This window comes from Schistosoma mansoni, chromosome 5, assembly GCF_000237925.1.
Source record: "Schistosoma mansoni strain Puerto Rico chromosome 5, complete genome".
NCBI classification, from domain to species: domain Eukaryota; kingdom Metazoa; phylum Platyhelminthes; class Trematoda; order Strigeidida; family Schistosomatidae; genus Schistosoma; species Schistosoma mansoni.
The window spans coordinates 8,965,922-8,984,799 of NC_031499.1; the positions used below are offsets into that span (position 1 = coordinate 8,965,922).

The window sequence follows — 18,878 nt, forward strand, 5'->3', positions numbered from 1 at the left end:
TAGTATCACCCCTCACACAAATCAAATGAGATTTGTGTGGCGCATATATATCTGGTGCCCCTTTGTACCAATATTTATGTGTTTAAATAAAAATTAAGTATAGATTTGAATTATTCACTGTTAATTATCATTTCTATCGGTTCTGTAAAAATTATAACCAAATAGTTACGCTAGAATAATCCACACAGAATGACTACACATGAACAAAAACTGATTGAAATCCTATCCCGAATAACAAGAATAGAATACTTCAAATTTATATTGATAATGATGTAAACGTCATACACGTTGGACACATTTATCACTATCTGGACTCAGCAGCTCAGTAGATAATAACGCATTAGGTGTTTAAAGAAAAAGATACCGGGATGTAGTATCAACGTGAATGTGAACATTGGGATGCAAGTACATTCAGCCGATGAGTTCCAATTAAGATGAAACACACGTCCTATATTCCACTGTCAGCCATAGTCAATTTATTTTATATAATGGAGATAAGTAGAACTTCATTTATCCCCACTTAGACTAGTATCATATACACTGACATGACACAAAGAAAATATAAAAAATAGAACAGAATAGAATATATAGACGATAAACATCTTACTTTACATTAACAGCTTGTAAATCAGCACGCAATAATTGTTTGACTTCTTTCTCAATTTTAGGCATATCAACAAAACGTTTTCTACGCGTTTTACGAAATCGACGATGTAAGACATTTTTTAATGGTGGTGTTATCCCATGAAGAAATTGAAATTCTCGATTTTCATGACTAGTAAACAAAACATGAGATGACATGGAGTATATTGCGGCGGAATTAGTAAAATAAGGGAACCGAGATGGGGGAATAGAGAGAAACACATTTGAGCATTGAAAATATATAAAGGACAATGATTTATAAGAGTAGGATTACAATTAACAGATTGTATTAAACATATCAAGAAGAACTACTCAAATGTTAGTCCAACAGTCAGTCATCATCAATATAGGGCCTGGAAAGATTGTGTATTGGCACAAGGTATTATACCTTACACCAATACGACGAGAAGTAAAATTAGCAAGACAAGAAAACATTAGTTATGAACAACAAACAATGTAGAACTTTGAACAAGTATGCGTTAGCCTAATTTGTCATATCACATATCACAAAATGAACAGCACATGAGTCGAAATAGTAGTAATCATAATGAGGAAGACGACCAAGCATTGAGAGTATGGTTTAAAGAAACGAAGTGGAAAGATATGCATGCAGGAATACTGGGGCTAAAAATTTAAACGAGGATAAAGAGTGAAGGCATACACGTTATTGTGATAGATTTTAGGAATCCCACTCGATGTCTCTAATCAGTGAACGCTGTTATCGTATACACTCTAGCCACGTATTCTGAAACCAAAACCATGGATCAGAATAACAATCGATGACTTCATAGACGAATGCTATGTCTTGATTTGGCCACCCTTAGTTTCCTTTCAACCTACTTCTATGCTGTAGAAGGAAAGGATAGGAATTAAGTTCATCTATGTTGGAGACTGAAACAGGAGGAATACATTTTTCTTTAAGAAACAAGTGAGAGTGAAGGATAAAAGATTTAAAAACGACACCCAATTTAAAATGAATACAACTGCGACCAATTTCGCTGCATGTTATTTAACTAACAAATAGCAGATCCCGGATATATACGCTTACTACATGTGAACTTAATCAGCTACATAAGTGAAAAACCAAGAGTAGGAAGCTTTTATTGGCTAACCGAATTGAATCTACATGCACAACTCATTTGTAAATATAAATACATGTCCATCGGAAAATAAAGACAGATTTTCAACCAGTAGTGTAAGTCTGTTTTCCCAGAACGTTAAGCCAAATCATGATCAGTCTATGGCCTGCTAACAGTAACTTCTTCGGTATATTAAAATGATTCTTCGAATGAATAACGTCTTCCAAAAAAACGCTAAACGTAGTGCAAATATATATTGACCTCATTAAAACAAATAACACTGACGCTTAGTAATTTGAACTTTCCAACTCATACCTAACAACGTAAGCCCATAAGGGAATTTTATGAAAATTACTTTAAAAGAAGAAAAACACTGAATGTCTATTCAAATAAAAAAACTCTTTATGAAAAGAAAACTAACTCCAATGAACTAACCATCAACAGAGTGGATGTACAACAAACTAAACAGAAATGAGTATTTAAATTTATCTACAATACGGATAAGTACAAATTGATTCACTAATAAGACACCAATTATATGTCCAGGTATTAAAATACTTACCTGATATCAAACGTTTTATTGCGTGAACCCAGGACGATTGTCTTAAATATGCAGCAGTCCCACGTAGTGGACCAGTTTCATCACCTTGGGTACAGATCATCATTTGACAGATATTGGCTGTTTTGTAGAAATTCTTTTTATCTGTAGTCTTCAACGATTCTATTATGCATGGGAGATCCATAATCTGACCTTGGTAAACTTGACCATTATACCGAACAATTGTATGTCGCATATCAGGCTTGAATTCTACGGTAAAATTTTCCTGTGAAAAATTTAAAGAATATATTTACTTGTGACTTATTGAAAATAATAAAAAAGATCAAACCTGTTGAGTAAATAGTAACAATTAAAAGCACGATACAAAATTGCATTGATCCAACTTCAGTCAGTTATACAGTTATAAGTAATGTACAAACAAAGATTTATGTACATCAGGTCAAGTTGCTAGATTATATTTGCACGAGATGAGATTATCAACACAAATCCCAGGATAGCAGAAGTGATAGCATTATCAATGGCAGTAAAATAAACACAATATGATTTGAGAAATGATGAAATTGCATACTAGAAGAGTATAAGATATTTTTGAAGCTCAATATCTAAAGAGTAATAAAGATTGAATGTATTTGCAACAATGCAACTGGTTCTAATCCATGTCAGATAAATCTACCAGTATAAATGAAAACAATAGACGTTTTAACACAAGTTCAGTTAACTTCAGTACAAACAGGTTTTCTGCATATAATAATAGAATAACCATCTCCAACGTTGGCCTTATAATCAGTATGTGGTAAGTATAAGCTAATTGTGTTAACAATCAACACTTTCAGCACAAGGCCGACCACTGTAACTCATTAAAAAAAAAGCAATGCACAAAAGTGCGCCCACTTTTCGTAAGTAAATTGCCCAAATGAATGAAAAGAAATACGTGTTAACAGAGAAAAAAAACGGCTCGGCTTAGTTAATGCTGTTGTTGATACAGGTTTGCGAACTTACCAGGAGATGTACTATTGTCCTTTAAATGTTTACTGCTAACCTGAATAGTGTTTACTCAGTAGTTTGTTATGTGCCGGGAATGTTCTTAAGATAACTAGGCACAAGCATTATACATCCTCTACTCTCAACAATTATGCTCTACTACCGAAGATTAACAAGGAATAAAGTGGTAAGCAGTGCACTAGTATTATGTGATAGATCTGAGGAACTCTCGTTTATACCGAAAATGAAAATAGTAAAGTATCACTAGTTTCAAGACTTCCTCATGTTATTTAGGTATAACTACCAGATCGGTGCTGCCTTTTCGAAATTTACGTAAAACAACGAAACAATGGGTGATACTATTTTGGAACTACATAAACTATTTACCTACTTTTAGATTATTATTAGTCAACATTTTCATGGGATCACAAGGCTTAGTTTAACTAGAAGCAAAAAAATTAGATGGGTTAGAGAAGTTCCCCATTTAAACTATAGGCGAAGAGGCAACTAAATACTTCAGAGCCGACAATAAACGTTTAGGGTTTGATCCCATAAACGGACTGTCCAGTGAACCTTCCGATGACCACTTCTTTAAAAATAGTGTTGTCATAGATAATAAGGACTTCTCTGTTGAAAACACAAAACGACGTAGACAACTACTTTTGAACGATTTAATACAAAACTAAAGCATAAAATATAAAACAAATAAGACACAAAGTATGTAATGGAACTATTTTGGTTGTTGTTCACGGTAAATCACTCACATCGCCATAATATACAGGTATATTAATCAAACGAATAGTTAATAAATTCGAAGCTAATGGCTATTAATAACCATCCACAGATATATTCAAACGCTTGTGGATAAGATTTTTCAAAACAATTTTTAAACTTATTATAGTAATCAATCTTTCAACATACCTTGAAAGGTATGCCAGCATCGATATCAGCTGCCAGATTTTGAGCAGCAACTGTGTCTGTCATCCGAAGGATGAACTGTTGCTCCAAATCATAGTTGGAATCCAAAGGCAGTTTTGCATTCATCCTTGAGATGTAGCCAGAATATTATTCAGCGCTCTCCACATCCAATATCCAATATCTGTGACGCCAGCTTGTTATGATGCAATAAAGGAAAATAAACCACAAAAATAAGTATTTCAGTGGGTCTCCGACATTAGTGCCGCCCTTATTAGTTTTACTGGACATACCCTGACTGAGAACACTCGGTCAAGTGTTCGAACCTGATCACCATTGTATACGCCATGTTACTTAATTATTGGAGCTACTAACCAGCTTAGACCAGACACTTCAAAACATGTCGACAACCTTCCACATATATTTTCGAACTAACTCACCCCTTATTTATGACTTCACTGGGTTCTAAACGTGTTATAGTTCAAGGCGTCGTTAAACCCCAAATGTATACCGCATCTTTACAAGTTACTTTGTTTATAAGCTTTAGGATCCTGAATAGAATTCGACAGAATATAAACCTAAATGGTTTTTCCAGAAAAACCGCTGAGTAAATTCCAGGAAATCAAATATCTTTTAGTCACATGCCGGTTTCTAGAGCTGAAAATGAAGTATCAAACGTTACCGTGAGTCGTCCCTGATGTCTCTCATTTCATAGGTGGATTCTTTTGAAACAGTGGTTACTTCATGAGAGTTTGAGCTTTTTCTATGTGGTACATTAACTGTCCTGACTAAATGGACTTCTTTTTAACCGTAACTCTTCACATGGTTTTAAGTGTACTTCATGAGATTTCTTAATATATTAATTCTAATTCTTCTGCTTCACTCCTGATTGTACCCGAGATGATGATATCTCAACACATCATCTTTATAGCAATCTAATGCCCCTTCCACATTTCCTTTAAATCTTCTACCTCCAACTCCTTTATTTGTGTTTCTACGATACTCTTGATTACATTTAATCTCAATTTCAACATTTTATCTTATCACGCTCACCCATCCTTTCCCAATCATAATTTCCCTATCTACCTTTTGATGAATATTTAGGCCATTAACAATCAAACGATCATTAAGTTTTTCTAGTTTCAAAAAGAATTTTTTAATACCTTTGTTTATTCCTCCTCACTGTCATCATGTCTAACAGTCCATTATCAGTATTATTGTAATTATTATCATCTTGAAAAATAAGTATACATACTTGCGATTGTACAGCTTTGAAAATTACTTTGCCGAAAAGACGACTCTTCGCTGAAACAACATTTTTTATTCAAATCAAACTATGCATGTTTCACTTACTTAGTGCCTCTTACAAAGATATTGATGACCTGTTGCTACTGGACACGGATGCATATTAGTCCAAGTTTTTCACTCACTCCAAAAACGATTTCTTTACGAGCGGATATTTAGTCCTTACGTGATTTACATTTCCTAAACTTTCACCATGTCCTTACGCGACAAAAATAACGCCTTTGATCCAAAAAGTCTGTCCTGAGTTTAACGCTGTGTAGATTGCTTTCCTGAGTTTTACCCAAATTAATAGTTGACTGTGGTTCCGCCTTCGCTTACTATTCGGTTTTCCAGTTTTTAAAGTTAAGGCTAGTTATGTATATCCTAATTTTTGTATCGCCCATTTTCATTGACTATGCGCTTTGAGTGGACTATTTTTGTTTTACGGTCGTAGACGTTTACTAGGATTCATTAAACTACTCACATCACCATTGTCATGAAGAATTCATGCAAGAGACCCGGATACCGTTTTGCTGTCACCTGTGGCATACAGTGCGATAAATGCAAAGGTCGGTTTCATGAAACATGTACAGATCTCCAAATACTGCCCACAATAGGCTTAGCACGTCAGATAGTAGGTGGGCATGTGGTACGTGCAACACGAATACTGAGAGTTCGCTGAGCGACATCAGCTGTCTTTCAACAGGTCTGCGGAAAAGATTGTCAGCAAACCTTAAAAAGGTACTCCTTAGACGGTAAGCCAACACAGGCGTGCAGTGAAGAAAAGGAGAGGGAATTTGACAACGTTAGTATTGGCGCACATGCATCGACACTAATGAGAACATGCTGAGGCTCAGCAACATAATAACATCGGCAGTACTACTAAGAATTATAATAATTTACTCCCAAATAACTGTCTATTATATGAGGCATATCAGTTTGCAATCAAGATCATATGATACAGAAGATATATTTTTCACTGTAGTAGATCACTCAGGTTGATATTTTATAAGGTACGTTGACCATAGAATTATATGGAACAACACTTCTCACATATGAATGAGTGCTTCTACAAACCGTGACCTCATACCCCTGTAGGGTAACTGGGGCATTATTGATGGCGCAGGATGAAGTCACCTGTTTCATATGTTTTTGGTAGCTTATATTGAGAGGCTGTAAAAGAGGGTAAGGAAAAGAGATGACAAGAATAAAAACAAACAATGTTCATGCCTGTTGAAGTTGATTCATTTGTGAAGGAATAGTTAAGGTGTGACCACTTATTCTGATTCCCTTTCATTAAGATACTTTTCACTCAGGAGCACTCTAACAGGTTGAAGAAAATAAACGTGAACAAGGCATGAGTAGGCAAAGAATCCTATAAATGGAGGTGGTTCAAAAAGAAGCTGAAAGCATAGGATTATGTTCAGTTTTAAAATACAGTACTGAAAACTGTGTCCTAATACACAAATGGCCTTTTCCATTTTTTTCAAAGCTATTTCAGCTCACGGTGGATGTGCCTGTATCTCAGAGTTGATGTTCACTCTGGGACTCGAACCCAGTACCCTCGCTTCAAACGCCATCGCGTTATCCACTCGGCCACTGAGTCCTGATAGCCACTTGCTTATGCGATGGGGTGAGGTTTAAATTCACTTAGTATTGTTTGCTTGGATCTTCCCATCTATGTGTTTGGACTGTAACTGGTCACTATCCATCTCTGCTTACCATGCTTGTGAATTAAGGCTACATTGAGGCAATGCGCACAGTATGCACATATGCCAATTAGAGACTGACCAGTTGCAGTCCAAACACATCGATGGGAAGATTCAAACAAACAATACTAAGTGAATTTATATTTCAGCTCACGTTCTATTTTTATTGATTCTATAGGATCGTGATTAGCCTTGGTTTTCAGCGAATTGTCTAGTCTTCCTTGTAATAAGTTTGCCCGGTAGGAAGTGTAACTAATCCACCTTCACAAACACTATTTAAAGAGTTATTTTACACAATAATTTATCATCAATACCATTGGTTCGTGACATTCTACTAGACCATAAGGAGCCGTAATTTAACAACATGTTCTGTCCTACAGGCATGGGTCTATTGAAGTTATCTCCCCATCATCATGTTCGCTAATCAGTGATGTCATTCCCCTCCTTTTGTGTTGTTCAAATGGTTCAAAATGGTTCAAATGGTTGAGGACGGAATAGAAGAAGCTTTCGCTTAACGGGCTTCCGTGTCTAGTAGCAGTGGATCACCAATACCTCCAGGCAAAAACCTAGGTATATGAACGATAATAGGGGAAAAAAAAGAATTTGGTAAATCGTAATAATATGTTATCCTTAGTCCTTACGAATAAGTCAAGTTTCCTCCTAAAGGACTCCTGGGAGGTCGCTTGGACTAGCTCAGTCGGCAGCGAATTCCAGCACTTGACAACTCTAACGGAGTAGAAGTTGTGTCTGCAGTCTGTTCTGCTATATAGGGTCTCCGGTTTCTGGGTGTTACCTCTTAGGTTAGTGTTATGACTAAGCTTAAGAAGATGTTTAAGGGGATGACCAGAAGTATTAAGGATTTTATAAGTCATAAGAAGATCACCTCTAAGACGCCTGTACTCTAACGGTTAAAGGTTAAGTGATTGGAGGCGCTCTTCATAAGGTTTGAATTTGAGTCCCCGAACTGATTTCGTGGCTCGACGTTGTATACGTTCCAGAGTGTCCTTATCCTTTTGGATGGAGGGAGGAAATACTATGTTTCCGTACTCTAAATGGGGACGAATAAAACTGTTGAAGATCATGTGGAAGGTTCTACCGTCAAATTGGCCAAAAATGCGCTTCAATTTTACCAGTGCAAGGTTTGCTTGAGAGGCGTTTTTGTCACAGTTCGCATACGATTTCAGGTCGTAGGGTACCAACACTCCTAAATCTTTTTCAACTTGGGAAACTTCTAGAGAGCAGTTACCTAAGTTATAACTATAGTCTGCAACATGTCTCAGATGGACTACTTTGCACTTTGAGGTGTTGAAGGTAAGTCCGTTGTCGTCTGCCCAACTTTGAAGTCGAGTCAGATCCTCCTGAAGAACTAGTATATCATTATGATTACGTATCTCTCTCCAAAGTTTCACATCATCAGCAAAATGCAATAAGTCAGATGAAACTTGTTGAGGAAGATCGTTAATATAAATCAAGAAGAGAAGAGGTTCTAGTATTGAACCCTGGGGGACCCCACTAGGACATTCCATAGCCTGAGAGAGAGTGAAGTTAACCCTGACCTTAAAGTGTCGGTTTTCTAAATATGAAGAGAGCCAATCAATCAAAGGGGGTTTTATACCCAATCGTCCAAGCTACTTGATAAGACATGCATGGTTGACCCTATCAAAAGCTTTTGAGAAGTCCAGGTAGATGACGTCAACCTTTCCCTTTTGATCAAGGATGGTTGCCATCTATCCACCGCAGTCAGCAGGTTGGTCATACAAGAATGACCTTTTCTGAAACCATGCTGTTGAGGTGAGAAGAACTTTGAGGATGATAAGTATTCTAATATACCGTCGTATATTAGGGATTCCATAATTTTTGAAGGTATGGAGAGAAGGGCCACTGGTCGGTAGCTTGAGGGTTCACTGCGTCGACCTTCTTTGAAAATTGGTGTGATGTGGGCCAGCTTCCAAGTTTCCGGTAGTTTCCCTCTGCTTAGCAAGTGTGCAAACATCATGCTAAGTGGTGTCGCCAGGATTGAAGCTGCTTCCCTCAATACAGCGGAATGAACCATATCCGGACCAGGAGAAGTGTCTTTTCTTAGGTGCTGCAGTTTACGGAGCACCAGGTCAACACTCAGGTCCACTTCGGAAAGTCCTGTACAGGTGCAGGTGAAGCCTTCGTCAGTATAGTTGATATGGGTCAGCTGGAATGTCCGGGAGTATTGTTCAGCCAAAAGGTTAGCGGCATCACCGTCGTTATTGGTCGGGCCATTAGGACCGAGCAGTTGAGAAACTCCAGTTTTGCCTTGTCGAAGAGAAGCTGCATAACTGAATAAGCTTTTCGGATTGGAGACGAATTTATCGATAAGCTTGGTCTGGAACTGAAGCCTGTCTTCTCTTATTGCCTTTGTGCATATGTTCCTTATGCGTTTATATTGCCTGTATGCGTCGTTATTGTCATTTCGTTCATATTCAGCCCAACAGTGCCTTTTGCGGCTTAGCAAACGACGAGTGCGGTTCTTGATGATTGGAGGTTGTTTGTAGCTTTTTGGGACCAGTTGAGGAACTGAATGCTCAGTAGCACATAAGATCGTGTGCAGTAAGAAATCCCAATGAGCATCCACTTCAAGTTGAGGGTGAACATCCCAATCCACCTGTTGTAGATAGTCCTGTAAAGCTAACACATTCAACCGTTTGAAGTTCCAGCGCTTGTTGCTAGTAGGATATCTTAGCTCCGTTTTGCTGACAAAGCTGAATGTTAAGACGGCGTGATCACTTTTCTTCAGGGGAGCCAGGATTGAGAGGTCGTCAACTAGGAATTCTTCATTTGTGAATACCCAGTCTAAGCGCGACGGCGTCTCACTGTTTCTCCAACGAGTTGCCGACTTCACATTTTCAAATAATCCCAGATCGCCGATGAGGTTGAAGAACAGAGCTTCAGTAGTGTTGTCACCTCCAATGTATGTATGCTCCACGAAGTTGATTCTAGGGAGATTGAAGTCCCCTAGAATCAGGATATGAGAGAATCCGAGACGCGTAGAGCGAGTTAATCCTTCCAGCAGACGTTTGTCATACTCGATGTCGGCAGTGGGCTTCCTGTAGATGACCCCAACTAGACACCTTAGGCTCTCTTACGATTGTGGTGTGTATAATATTGCTTAAATTTGAGCTCCTTGTTATAATACACTGTCTCTACTGGTTCCATGTTACAAGCGAATCAGATGGTTTAAGCTTCTGTATTGTGGCTTAGATATCCACTCAGTATATCACACTGCTATGGAGATAACCAAGGGTATAAGTTATAAAACACAGGTCAGATTATATGTGGTTTAGAGATGGTCAGGATAGATGGCAAGAAAAAAAATATGCAAGGGTTTGGAAATATAAAATTTTCGGAGTGAGAAAACAAAGCATTGAGCGACTCACAAGAATCCAGGACATTATAAGCTTCTTATGATCGGACATAGTTGGTCAGTATTCATGAGATTAGTGAGTTATCTGTCTACTTGTAGTAGAAAAATGAACATGACACTTCGGAGAAATAATGCAACTTTAACCATTAGAGGGATTCGGAATCTAATAGTGAGGGGTAGGAGGACAATAGCATGACTAATAATCAATGAATAATGGGGGTAGGGTATGTCATGTGTCCTCTTATTTGTTGTATTGACATTAATGACAACGGTATCCTTTATATACATGATCGGTCTGTATATTAGGCGTTCCATAATAAAGCGCCTCATTGGTAGGCGGGAGTTCAGGGAGCAGTCGATGAAGCTCTTCAGTGTCAAGCAACCATGTTAGTATTTTTAAACTTGGTTATGGTGTCACAGTTACGGACCGTTATTGGCAATCTATTCCGTAACAAACTATGCCGCACTGTAGAAAACTTACAACACATTGGTTTTCGGTAATCTACTGGAAGCATTGTATGTGCTCCGTTTTTGAGTCGACCATGGTTGACAGGAGGTTAGAAATGTGAGTCTATTTATTGCTTTGTGGAGAAATATTAGATTTTCCTTAGCTGACGGTACCATAAAGATCCTGAGGAGATGTGCTTACATCCATCTGTGTAGTTGAAAGTGGAGTTACATCCTAGCAGTCGAAGTGTGGAGGGTCTTTGGACATCTACTCCTGTCTTACTCATGTTTGAGAAGATAAATGAGCAATATTCAAGGGAGAGTCGTATACATATTCTGTAAAGGGTAGGTTTAGTCTCTGTTATGAAACCTATTGGCCGTCTAGATTGAGAAATTATAACAGAGGTACGTTATTCAAATTTTAGGCTTCCTATGTAATTAATACCTAGATCGTGCACTGATTTGAGTGTTTGAATTCTACTTATATTTTAGCAAAGTTGCAGTTCATGGTGATGATTCCCCAAATGCATGATTCCGCAATTGTTGAGGGTAAATAGTAATTGCTAATTTCGTTCTAGATAATTGGGTTATTGAGGTCATTTTTAATCTGGGATACACTTTCACTTAGAGTTTTAGACTTCGAGCTGTATACTATTTTGAGATCATCAGCGTATAAGTGTGATCTCGAAACTTTATGAAGTTACACTCGTCGTTTACACACATGGAAAACAAGAGTGGACCTAATACACTTCCTTGAATAACTTCACAAGCGATTGGCCTTTTTGATATTAGAGAGTCATTGTACTTTGCCATTTGTTCACGTTCTGTTGGGAATGAAGCAAACCATGAATATCGTGGGTTAATTATCCCGACTTTAATTTGACGAGAAGCTTTTTGTGAGAAATCTTATCAAAAGCTTTTTTAAGGTCTAAGAATGGGAGTCCGTTGTCTCGTTCCAGAGTTACATCATTCAGCTAGTCTACTTTGCATATATCGCATGACTTAGACGTCAGACACCCATGCTGGGGGGTCGAGATGGGATTATTAGAAAGTAGATGTTGAACTACAGCCGCCTCAACTACTTTTTCTATCGCCCTAGATACCGCCGATGTTATATTTGTGGTCCATTAATTTTCAGCATTTGCTTCAGGTCCTGCCCTAATTTTAGGAATGATATGTGCAGTTTTCCAGGCAGCAGGGCAAAAAGCCGTAGATAGTGATATACCAGACATTTTACTAAGTAAAACACACATACCATCGTGTCCATGTTTTAGCACAATGACATCATCTGGTCCTTGGGCGCAGGATTGTTTCAGTTTGCTAATTGCTCTAGAAATAATCTTTTCATTAAAGTCTACATTGGTATATTCACAGGAAAGTGCTGGATCGGTTCTGATTCATTTAGTGGTTTTTCGCTAGTTGATGAGGAACATAAGTATCCGCCAAATAGATCCGTAACAAGTTTAGGATTTTCGTATACTTGTTTGTCCTTAACAAATATGTTGCCTCCTTTCTACTTTGAACGTATATTTCGAAGAGCTCTGATAAGTGCAGAGAAGTGATTACTAAGTTTGATAGCACGTTTTTCCTGTGCAACTGTTTTTCGTGTACATATTTTCTCTACCTGGACAAATATTTCCGTCATCATAACTAGAGAGGAAAAGTTATTACGGCTGTGGTATCCGGTACAATGTCATCGTAGATGTATTCGTGTACAAACCGTTGTATACAGATCATTAGAAAACCTAGGTCCCCATCATTCCTAAGGTGGGATTTTGTCGAGGATATTACAGATGTTGTGATAAAAAATATACTGGCTAAAGTGTCGGTATTATTTACATTAAAGCAGGTTTCCCAATCAGTGCTTCTTAAGTAATAGTTTCTACGACGTGTGGAAGTTTCACGTCTACCGGTTGCGGTCTTAATATGATTTCTATCCGGAAACTTTGTCTGCAATATACACAGTGTTGGGGTGAGGTCACCTATAAAGACTAATTCCAAGATATTTTGATGTCTGGTAGGGTTAATGACATATTGAATCCACTATCCAAGCTCTTGACATTTAATAAATGATCCATAACGTTTTGGAGCCTTGACTGGAAACCTAGAAATTTCAGGCATGTCAAAGACACCACGAATATGATGGGCTATGAGTTGAAGTAATGATGCTAGCGTGAATGCCTCTAACAATATTGCGATCTCACCTATTGATGCGTTAAGCTGACGGTAGATACAGCCAAACATTAAGGAAATGGAATCCGAAGGCTTTAAACAATTCACACCGAGTCCTGTAGTTTGTTTAGTTCAGGCATATCACATAATAGCGAGTTTATGCTACAGCGGGCGTATATAAGTCGTCCTCTGCTTCTTCCTTGTATATAAGAAGTGGTTATCAAGAGATATACTTAGGCAGGAAATATTACTGTTAGTGCATGCTTTAGATATCATTAAAAGTGATGGTTGATAAACGGATACAAACAGGACTTAATCCGTCTTTTTATTACAGATCGACCTACCGTTGATAAGACACATATTAAGCAGGTTGCCTACTAAGTTAAAGTGGGTGAGATTATCCCGATTAAAGTTCTCATAACCTTCAAGATTGTGATATGGGTTTAGAGCAAACTTGGGGCTCCCAGTACTATATCCCTAAATGTGATGGTGGTCCTCAATAACTCTGTTGGCGATCGAACTACCGTCAACACAGTTGAAACGCACCGGGTGTCACTGTCTAATAAGCAGAGGAAATATCATTGTGCAAGGTGTGCTAGAAAACATGGACCCTGACTACACAGGCTCTGATATTCGAGGATGGGAATTCATCAAGCAGTCGTTAAAGCTCAAGAGTATATTGGCCCAACGAGTGATGAGACCAGCCAAGAATGACGAGGATCCTAGACCCTGGCTGATGAAGATAACGTTCCGATCATCCCATAAGTTGGCTTCAACCTCCAGAACATTTCTCGCCAACAGGCGTCGGTTGCCAAATGAAATCCATATACATTTGGATGGGCCGCATCATGCTCGGATCAAAAGCGAAATCAAATCGAAGCTGAATATTCCACCAGTAGACTGTCAAGATCATGAAAAAGCGTGGAAAGGATAGAGGCTGCCAACTCGGGAAACCCTGTGTAGGTAGGTTGCCGTCCACTCACATAAGGCTCATTCAGATAAACAAGACTAAAAAGCTCACGCGTTTCAAGTTGAATGCATAAACCGCCTAAAGATGAAAACCGCCAGTTTGTCGAATTAAATGGATGGGCTGAGTGAATTCAGCAATGCTAATAATACTGACCTGACAGGAATATCTGAAACACGGATATCTTCTCAAATTGCAGACCAGAAGCTATCAGTACCCTGTATGTCTTTGTTTCGCAATGCCAGAAGAAAATGAATGAGGGGCAGAGCAGCCCTATAGCTATGATTTTTTTCTTTTGCACGAACTCGCATACGCTTGGTAGTTCCGCTTGTAAACGTTGGCACGATTTCGGTATTCTTTCGATACAACGAGATCTCCGACAAATATATCTTACTGCAACCATTAGCAGCCTTCTGGTTTTTGGCCTACGGGGGGGGGTTGCAAACCTGTTACCTGGCACGTAATCTTGCCGTAGTGGTGATCATTGTCAATCACGACTCCATGATAACTACAAGTTCATCAATCTGGATGGATTTGTGTGGTGATCACTAGGTTTGTCTAACACCTTGAGGTGTTTAACCCGAGTCATCTACAGGAAGCTTTCTACTGACATCGAGTATGACTATCATATTCTGGAAGGCTCATCCCACTCTACTTGTCTCTGATTCACTCATATCCGGATTCTAGGTGATTTCATCCTTCCGAATGTCAACTTCTCTGAACATGCGTACATTGGTGATGAACACTCTGCTGCAGCTCGGTCCTTCAACCTCATCGAAAATCTGGGATTTTTGAAAATGTCAAGTTAGCAACTCGTTGGAGAAACACTCAGAGGCCATCACGCTTGGACTGCGTGTTTACAAACGATGATAACTTCTCGATTTCGCTTTCCCTGAGTAAAAGTGATCACGCCGTCATAGAGCTAAGACGTCCTACCAACGACAGGATCTGGAATTTCAAACGGTTAAATGTGTCAGCTTTATAAGACAATCTACAGGTGCACTGGGAAGTTCATGTCCAACTTCATGTGGACGTTCATTGGGATTTCTTACGGCACACGGTCTTTTGTGCTACAAAGCAGTCTGTTCGGCAAACGGTCTCCAAAATCTACCAGCAACCTACAGTTATCAAGAATTCTACTCTTCATTTGCTAAGCCGCAAAAGGCGCTACTAGCCAGAGTACAAACAAACTGGTAACAACAATGCATACAGGCAATTCAAACAAGTTAGAAACCTATGCACACAGGCAATAAAAGAAGACAAGCTTCAGGATCAGATAAAGCTAAGCGACTGATTCATCTGCAATGCGAAAAACTGATTCCGTCATGCATTCTTTCTTCAACAAGTCAAAACCAGAGTTTCCTTCAGCAGGATTGTCAGAAGTGAACCTGAGCTTTGTCTTGGAGTATCGGAAACTGCAGTACCTTAAAAAGACACTTCTTCTGGTCCGGATATAGTTCATTTGCTATACTAAGGGAAGCAGCTTCAATGTTGGTAACACCTCTTAGTGTGATGTTTTGACACTCTCTTAGCCAAGGCACATTACAGGAACTTTGGAACCTGGCTCACATCACACTAATTCTCAAAGGAGGTCGACTCAGCTAACTTTTAATTCACCGACCTGTAGCATTTCTCTCTACACCCTCAAAAATTAAAGAGTCCCTGATATACGACGGTATGCATGACTATTTATTATCTATAACTTCTTTTCACTCCCAAAAAATCGATTTCAGAAAGGGTCACTCATGTACAACCAATCTACTGGCTGCGGCAGACAAATGGACAACCATCGTTGATCGCAGGGTGAAGGTTGACGTCATATACCTTGACTTCTCAAAAGCTTTTGATGGAGTCAACCATGTATGTCTTATCAATAAGCTCAAACGATTAAGTATCAAGTCACCTGTAGTTGATTGACTCACTTCATACCTGAAAAATTTGACATTTTAAGGCCAGGGTTAACTTCACCTTCTCTCAGATTATGGAATGTCCTAGTGTTGTCCTCCAGAGTCCAATACTAGGACTCCTTCTCTTCTTAATTTATTTAAACGATCTCCCACAGCAGGTATTATCAGATTTATTACTTTCCACTGCTGATGTGAAACTGTGGAGAGAAATTTGTAACCAAGAGGATAAACTGGCAGTTCAGGAGGATCTAACTCGACTTCGAAGTTGATCTGATGTCGACGGAATTAACTTCAACAATTCAAAGTGTAAAGTAGTCCATCTGAGACATGTTTCAGACTACACCTACAAATTAGGCAACTCCCCTTAGAGGTATTCCACGTTGAAAGAGATCTAGGAGTGTTGGGACCCTGTGATCTGAAGTATTACGCCAACTGAAACAAAAATGCTTTTCCAGCAAACTTTGAACTGTTAACGTTGAAGGGCATTTTTGGACAGTTGGACGTTAGAACTTTTCACCTAACTTTCAACAGTTTTATTAGACCTCAGTTAGAGCATGGAAATATAGTGTTCCCTCCCCCACTCCAAAAGGATAGGTATGCATTGGAATGTATTCAAAGGTGAGTCACGAAATCAGTTCTCGGACTTAAATTCAAGTGTTTTGAAGGGCTGCTCAATTCACTGAACCTTTTTCCATTAGAGGTATGGGCGTTTTAGATGCAACCTAATGACTTATAGCATCCTAAACACTTTTGGAAATCCCCCTGAATGCTTATTTAGGCTCAGTCCCAATACAAACCTTAGGGGTAAAACCCAGGAACTGGAGGCACATCACAGCAGAACGGACTATAGATGTACCTTCTACTAATTAAGAGTAGTCAAATGCTGGAATTCGCTGCCGGTTAAGCTAGCCCGAGAGACTTTCTAGGAGTCATTTAAGCCAAAACTTCGTGCGTCCTAAACTTGAGTACTGCATACAAACAGCTAGCCCCTGCCTAAAAGAAGACAGTGAACTCTTGGAAAGGGTTCAGAGAACAGCAAATAAGCTGATTCCCGGAATAGCGAAGCTCCCGTATGGTACTAGACTGATAAAGCTAAACCTATTCCGGCTGTCGTGTCGAAGAATCAGAGGCGACTTGATTACAGTTTTCAAATTGCTTAGTGATAAATTTACACTTGATATGCTCTCATTTTTCTTGTCTTTCAAAACAGAAAATTTACGAGGACACTCCAAAAAAGTTCACAAGCCCAGAACGGATTACTTGTCAGCTGACTATCGACTTTCCCATCGAATCATCAACGAGTGGAATTCATTACCTCATCACGTGGTTGAGGCTCCATCCGTCGACTCTTTCGAAAGAAAGTTGGATCAGCTGAGAGACCATCATTACCAGGACTAAAACAGGCCATCAAGCCTCACGTCCTTCCCAAACTGAAACCGAAACTGATATTCTTAAGGACTAAGGACAGTACTAAACTGTGATTTACCAAAATTTTACTTTTTTTCTTTTATCGATAATATACCTTGGTCCCTTCCTGGAGGCAACAGTGATTCAATGCTACTAGATGCGGAAGCTCCTTAAGCGAAAGCTTCTTCTATTCCATCAATAACCTTTGAAACATATGAACAGCCTGGCAAGTTCATTAATGGAGGCATTTACAGGTTTTGCGGTACTTGTTAGTTTGGTGAGTATTGTGACTCGCTCAAAATTACAGTTTTAAGTGTTTTTTTATCAACGAGTCATTAAAAAATTTAACTAGTTTAAAGATGTAGTTATGTTTTGTTTTTGTTTGGATCTGGCAGTTAAAGAACCGATTTATTTAGTAATAGCTGAATCGAGTATATGATCTATCGGAAACACATGAGGTAAAAGTATACTACACTGTGAAGTCTTAAAAACTTATCAGCTAATCATAATACGTCATTTGGCTACAAAAAACGTCAACAAAAGCAACGAAATTGTTGCACAATATTCCACAACAATTGTTATATGTAATTATGTGACCATTGGTTTGAAATTTTGGTCTTTCAAATCCCCTAGTTGAACCCTCTGTATCCATCAATCCGGGTAAAACGCTAGATGTTTGCTTTTCGTCCCCTCAATTTCGTAGACAACACCCGCTGAGAGAAGCCAGTGAGTGGAACTTCCTTGTTAGTGGTTGTATATGTGCGGTTATGTGAGGACATTTCGAGAATAGCTGATTTCCAACGTTAAACGTAACAGAAAATTTGGGGGCAATATTTAAATCATATTATAGTATAGCGATCAACTTCATGCACAGTCGAATTTCTGTATCAATAAGTAATGCTAACCGACTGCTTAAATCAAACTAATTGCGGAAGACCTTAAATCTGAGGCCGTATGCTCGAAATCCGAGTAAATTTACCACGAATCTACCACTTCTCAAACGTTCAGTATCTCCAAGTATTTATTTCGATCCATTGTCTACTACTAATTAGCTTGAAGGTGAATGTTTCATCTACTTATCTCTTTCTCGTATGTTAGCTTAGAGAATAAGGCGTTCAAAGTTCAGCCGCTAAGCCGTAGGTCTGAACATCGCTTCACTTACTTTGAATTGGGAAACTGCCTTCTCGTGGCGGGGGTGTTGTTTACAAAATTGAGAGGACGAAAAACGAATGTCCGGCGCTTTAACCGGGTTGGTGGACAAGGCGAGTTCGAATCAATCATTGATCACCGGCTACCATGGGACTGCATCTCCTCACGATGCTCCACTGCCTTGTGGATCAGATCTTTCGGTCAAAGGCTCCGGGTGTGGGCCCCTAAGAAAACCACCTGCTTCAGTTCGGGCACCTGGGCAGTAT

The 18,878-nt window shown here is 38.9% G+C and overlaps 1 protein-coding gene across 1 annotated transcript in view; it reads right to left on the reverse strand.

The window, feature by feature from the left end:
- Window positions 1-4,245, reverse strand: part of Smp_169300 (transcription initiation factor tfiid 55 kD subunit-related) — a gene marked incomplete at both ends in the record, with an annotated part of 10,771 nt that extends 6,526 nt beyond the window's left edge. Inside the window, 4 exon segments of the mRNA XM_018797828.1 lie at window positions 608-761; window positions 2,284-2,527; window positions 2,533-2,544; window positions 4,183-4,245. Coding sequence (XP_018652831.1) covers window positions 608-761; window positions 2,284-2,527; window positions 2,533-2,544; window positions 4,183-4,245 — 473 coding nt within the window.
- Window positions 4,246-18,878: the final 14,633 nt, after the last annotated feature.